At 42.5% G+C, this 4,885-nt stretch overlaps 3 protein-coding genes across 3 annotated transcripts; 1 reads left to right on the top strand and 2 right to left on the bottom strand.

Moving 5' to 3' along the window:
• Positions 1-249: 249 nt before the first annotated feature.
• Positions 250-1,002, bottom strand: AK88_01518 (TATA-box-binding protein; the record flags this gene model as incomplete). Its single annotated transcript, XM_012479153.1, has 1 exon — positions 250-1,002. One exon carries the CDS (start codon positions 1,000-1,002, stop codon positions 250-252), a length of 753 nt encoding a protein of 250 aa, XP_012334576.1.
• A 1,208-nt stretch (positions 1,003-2,210) lies between these two features.
• AK88_01517 (uncharacterized protein) lies at positions 2,211-3,153 on the top strand (the record flags this gene model as incomplete). The annotated part of the gene is made up of 3 exons (XM_012479152.1): positions 2,211-2,256; positions 2,395-2,924; positions 3,109-3,153. 3 exons carry the CDS (start codon positions 2,211-2,213, stop codon positions 3,151-3,153), a joined length of 621 nt encoding a protein of 206 aa, XP_012334575.1.
• A 371-nt stretch (positions 3,154-3,524) lies between these two features.
• Positions 3,525-4,654, bottom strand: AK88_01516 (uncharacterized protein; the record flags this gene model as incomplete). The annotated part of the gene is made up of 3 exons (XM_012479151.1): positions 3,525-3,652; positions 3,868-3,982; positions 4,169-4,654. The coding sequence occupies 3 exons, from the start codon at positions 4,652-4,654 to the stop codon at positions 3,525-3,527; spliced, it is 729 nt and encodes a 242-aa protein (XP_012334574.1).
• Between the last annotated feature and the right edge of the window lie 231 nt (positions 4,655-4,885).

Below are 4,885 nucleotides of genomic sequence, written 5' to 3'. Positions count from 1 at the left end.
AAAAAAATGCAAAAAAATGCAAAAAAATGCAAAAAAATGCAAAAAAATGCAAAAAAATGCAAAAAAATGCAAAAAAATGCAAAAAAATGAAAAAAAAATGAAAAAAAAAAAAAAAAAACGAAAAACGACAAAAGTCTGCGGCAGAAAGAGACGCTTCCTCTCCAATTTTGTGACACCCCAAAGCAGGGGTAACATCACATGGATAAGGACACCCCACAAGATGGCAAGCACTGCATGCTATGCTTCACGTCAACTCCTGTACTGAAGGAGCACATTGTAAATATCGTCGAACACTGTGTAGAGTTTCTGAACCGACTTGCACCCCGTGATGATAATTTTACCCGAGACGAAAATCAAAATGACCGACTTGAGCTTGGACGTTGGTTTATACCTGTACACAAGCCCAGCGAACAACTCGGGTTCGTAATTGCAGTAGTCCTTGTGATCATGAGCCAGCATTTCCAACCGTATGGGCATATTACAATCTGCACTAGCGATAATATTTTCAATGTTGAATCCTTCTAGCTTTATGGACTCATTTGTCACAAGCTTAATTATTTTTGCAATTTTCTTACAACCATAAATGGCATCTGCTTTTGTCTTGGTGCCGGTTAACATAAGTCTTCCACTCTTAAAAATTAGAGCAGTACACTTGGGTTTGTTCAATCTAACAATGAGTGTATTAATTTTGCTTGGGTTATATTCTGCGTTTCGTATGGATATAGCCACTAAGCGCAAATCAATTTCTACACCAAGATTTGCTGAGGCTATTATGTTGTGAATTTTGAGCGCTATGTTTTTGTGTACTAATGTATTCTTGGCCTGCTTGCTAGATGATACTTCCTCTGTGTCTGAGTGCACCCCTTTTTCATTTTCCTCCTTATCGTACTTTTCAATTATCTCGTTTTCCTTCAAAAATTCCTTCAAGTTTTTCTCGCTTTCATCGTCATCTCTGAGCAGCGCACTCGGGTCTCCGACGTCGCAACTCATGTAATCGTCCATTCGGGGGGGGGGCATGCAGCGGTACAAAGGGAAAAATGGCGGCACCACATAATGGTGGGGGAAGGAAGCGGTACAACGCGACAGCGAAAGAGAGAGACTTGTTCTGTTCCTGTTTCGCTGCTACAGCGTAATCAGCATTACGGGAAACTGTTTTTTTGGACATGCAGGCTTTGCGACCCGCGGGGGGCCACAACCTGCTCACTGCGTAAGGCGCGGTTTAGAGGATGCGAAGGGCCCCTTACCGAAGGGCAGTTCCCGCTCTGCTAGACTGGAATCAGACGCAACAAACGCGGTACATGGGAAAAACACAAATGAAGGTTATAAATAAGTGAGCAAAAAAAAAAAAAAAAATTACGACAAAGGCTGTGATGGAACGTATTAAATGATGTGACGTAAACAAGTAACGTAAAAAAACGTTATAGATCTTAATATGGCATTAAAAAAAAAATATATATTTTTTCCATAACACCTGTTCTGTTCAGGCGATTTTTTCTTGCTCTCTCTCTCCCCAATTTTTTTGTAGTAGGGTTTCCATTGTGCTGTTTACTTTTGGGAGCGTGTCGCAGGTCCACAAATAAAAGCAAGCAAAATTTTTTATTGCCTCATTTAAGCGAACAAAGCAAACGAGAGTAAAGCAGCAAACATATAAAAAAAAAAAAAGAAGAACATAAAATGTAAAACCAAATCGACATGTAAAAAAAAAAATCAGCAACGACGCGCGCGTGGCACCCCAACACCGGTTGCAATTAGCCCACAGAAGAATTTCCAACCGACGGGCATATTCAGCCAAAACGGAAAAAAAAAAAAAAAAAAAAAAAAAAGTTAAGCAGCAAACTTGAATCAAGAACAGTCGAATTCAGCAGCCAAGCGACATTAAGTGCGAGATGTAGCACCTTTTAGGGAAAACTCCCAAACGCCAAAAAAAAAAAAAAAATGCCAAGGGTTTTAACTAATTTTTCCCTCCAGCTACATAATTAAAAAAGCGACAGACCGAGGGGAAGCAGTCCATTTAGAGACCTTCCTCATTTTATCGAGACCGTTGTGTTATGTAGGCGCATCGCCGAAGAGGAAAGAAGTTAATTGACATCTGCGTAGAATTGTTGATGCTCGCTTTCAACCCCCACGTTGGGATTCCCCATTGCGTGCGCGCCCGGCTCCCCCACAAGAATCCCCTTTTTTAAATTGCCTAATTTTCTTCCTTGCCAACCATGAGAATAGAAAAGTGTTGGTACTGCTCGGGGAACATCTACCCAGGTAATAATCATCGAATTGGAGTGACCTTCTCTCATCAGTGACGGCGACGGCGTTACCTCGGACATTCCTACCGTGACGACTCCTTTACTATACGCCCTGTCATTTGGGTTCATTTCATGTCGTTTTTCCCCCCCGTAGGCCATGGCATATTCTTCATCCGGAACGACGCGAACATATTTCGATTCTGCCGCAGCAAATGCCACAAGCACTTTAAGGCCAAGCACAACCCGCGCAAAGTCAAGTGGACGAAGGTCTACAGGAAGGAAAGGAACAAGGAGCTCACCGAGGACAAAACATTTGAATTCGAAAAAATTAGAAGTGAGCCAGTCAAGTATGACCGAGATCTGTACATAAAAACCATCAACGCCATAAAACAGATTGAAAAAATAAAGGAGGCCAGAAAAATGAAATTTTATAAAAATAGAATTAAAGAAATATCGGAGAAAAAAATTAATTTGTCTTTAAATTATATTAAGAAGAATCCAGCTCTTTTAAGGAACACCGAATTTGAAGGTGTGCTTGGGGAGCTGATGAAGGAAGAGCCCAATCAGGACGTGGACTTCAGTCTTGTCAAGGGTACCTTTGACCAGGAGGAACTCATTAGGAAGGACATGGCGGAGATGGGCCAGAAATTCTCCGCCGATGTTAATTCGATTAGGGATATACAGGTGAGGAGTCGCGCGGGGACAAATAAAAAAAAGCAAGCGGTGTGCGCTGTTCACGTCGAGGCAGCTGCGGCTTGAAGTAAAGTTTTCATCTCTGCGTGTAACGTGCAATCCTTGTAGCAGCTAGTCTGTGGGTGTACCCACTTCACATTTACGTTTTTTTTTTTTTTTTTTACTCAATCTTCAGGGAATCCAACACCAGAGGCAGAACCAAAATGTGGAGTTCGCTTAGGAGGGTGACCTTGTCCAGCAAGGGCAGCACGTGACGGTCGGGGATGAGTTAGCCAATTTGTACACATTGCCGTTGGCGTTTTGTCGAAGGGGGAAAAATAAGTTTACGAAAAAAAAAAGAAATTCACAAAAAAAAAAAAAAGGAAAAAAAAAAAGGATCAAATGACAGATAAATGAAGGAGGAAAAAAGGGATGCCTACTACACACTCATTTCATTTGTGCGTGTTCGATTCTTCTTTTTTTTTTTTTTTTTTTATCGTTAGACACGCGTTGTCATGTGTATTTTATAAGTGCACATGGTTAAATATGCCTTCCATAATGCATTTGCACACCTACTTTTGCTCCCCACGGGGAGATTAACTCTATGTAGAATTAAGCTGTTTTTAATTTTGCGTCTAATTTCACAAACAAACTTGAAATACTCTGCTTTAGCGTGAGGAACACCAGGTGGGCGGTGTTGTACCCGTAGAGCAAATTGACGAGGTTTTGGGCGCACGGTTCTGGGGGTGGGAAAGGAAAGCGAACAAAAAAAAAAAAAGATGAGCGGGGGGAATATATTACATTTCGTTCAGTCTGCATTTGTGGGGCAGTTGCAAATGCTTCTCGATTTGATGTGGTAGGGGTGAGGCGTATAAAATTGGCTTCTTTTTTTTTTCTTCTTTTTTTTTTTCCGTCTGCCTACCCAACGCACGCGGTGCGGACGCGCACGCCATACCTGTGGAGACGATCCTGAAGTGCTCTCCGAACCAAAGGTCCGTCTCGGCTGGCACGTAGGGCACGTGCGTGTTCTTGGAGGAGAAGTACTTGAGGGAGAGGAACAGCAGGGCGACCTGAAAAGGGGGAAATCGCGGCATGGACAAATGGAGCGGTTGCGAAGAGTCGTGCCTTTGCTATTTCAAAACCTCGCTTGAACAGCTGCGCATGTGGGGAGAAGGGCCCCGTGTGAGACACGTCTTCCCACCACGATCACAATCACGATCACCACCACCAGATGGATGTCGGCTGCACGGACGTACCGTTATCTGTGTGCGCACGATGTTGACGAATGCACTGGTGGACGTGACGAACGATGAAATCACATCACACGTGTGGAACAAATAGTCGCCTTGGTTTTCCTGCTCCAATAAATTTCTCAAGTCATTCAAATTTTTCTCTTCCTTCAAAAATTTCCTCGTGTACTTTCCATTCAGTATTAACAAGTCGTACTCATTCATATGTTTGTTTGACTTTTTATTTGCTTCTATCAGTTTTTTGTATTTTTTAATTTTTTTTTGAACATGTTCTATTTGGTTGGTAATGTCCTGGTACTCTGGTGACTTGGTGTACTGGCAGTACGACTTTTTAATTTTCCGGTGGTACTTGAGGAAGTATGTCTTTACTAGTTTGTTCGTCCACAGGACCTTCAGGAGGAACTGTCCCAGCTGCACTACTGCGTAGAGTAGGAGGTACAGAGTGGAGTTGTGCAGGACGTACGTGACGTCGCTGCGTTGGCTCTTCTCCATGGTGTCCCTTTGGGGGTTCCAATCAAAAAGGGGGGGGGATCACCCAGGAAGCGGGCAATTTATAAAATAATTATAAAAAGCGGTCATTCGTTTGGAAGAGGAGAAGAAAGCACGCTTGAGGTTACAAAGGGCGAACGAGCGATCAACAAATTGGCCAAGAAAAAAACGCACGAAAGGGAGATCATCGAGTCATCCAACCAAATTCGCAAAAAAAAAAAAAAAAAAAAAAAA

Source organism: Plasmodium fragile (genome assembly GCF_000956335.1).
Source record: "Plasmodium fragile strain nilgiri unplaced genomic scaffold supercont1.13, whole genome shotgun sequence".
In the NCBI taxonomy this organism is placed as follows: Eukaryota; Apicomplexa; class Aconoidasida; order Haemosporida; family Plasmodiidae; genus Plasmodium; species Plasmodium fragile.
This window is presented reverse-complemented; position numbering and strand designations above follow the sequence as displayed.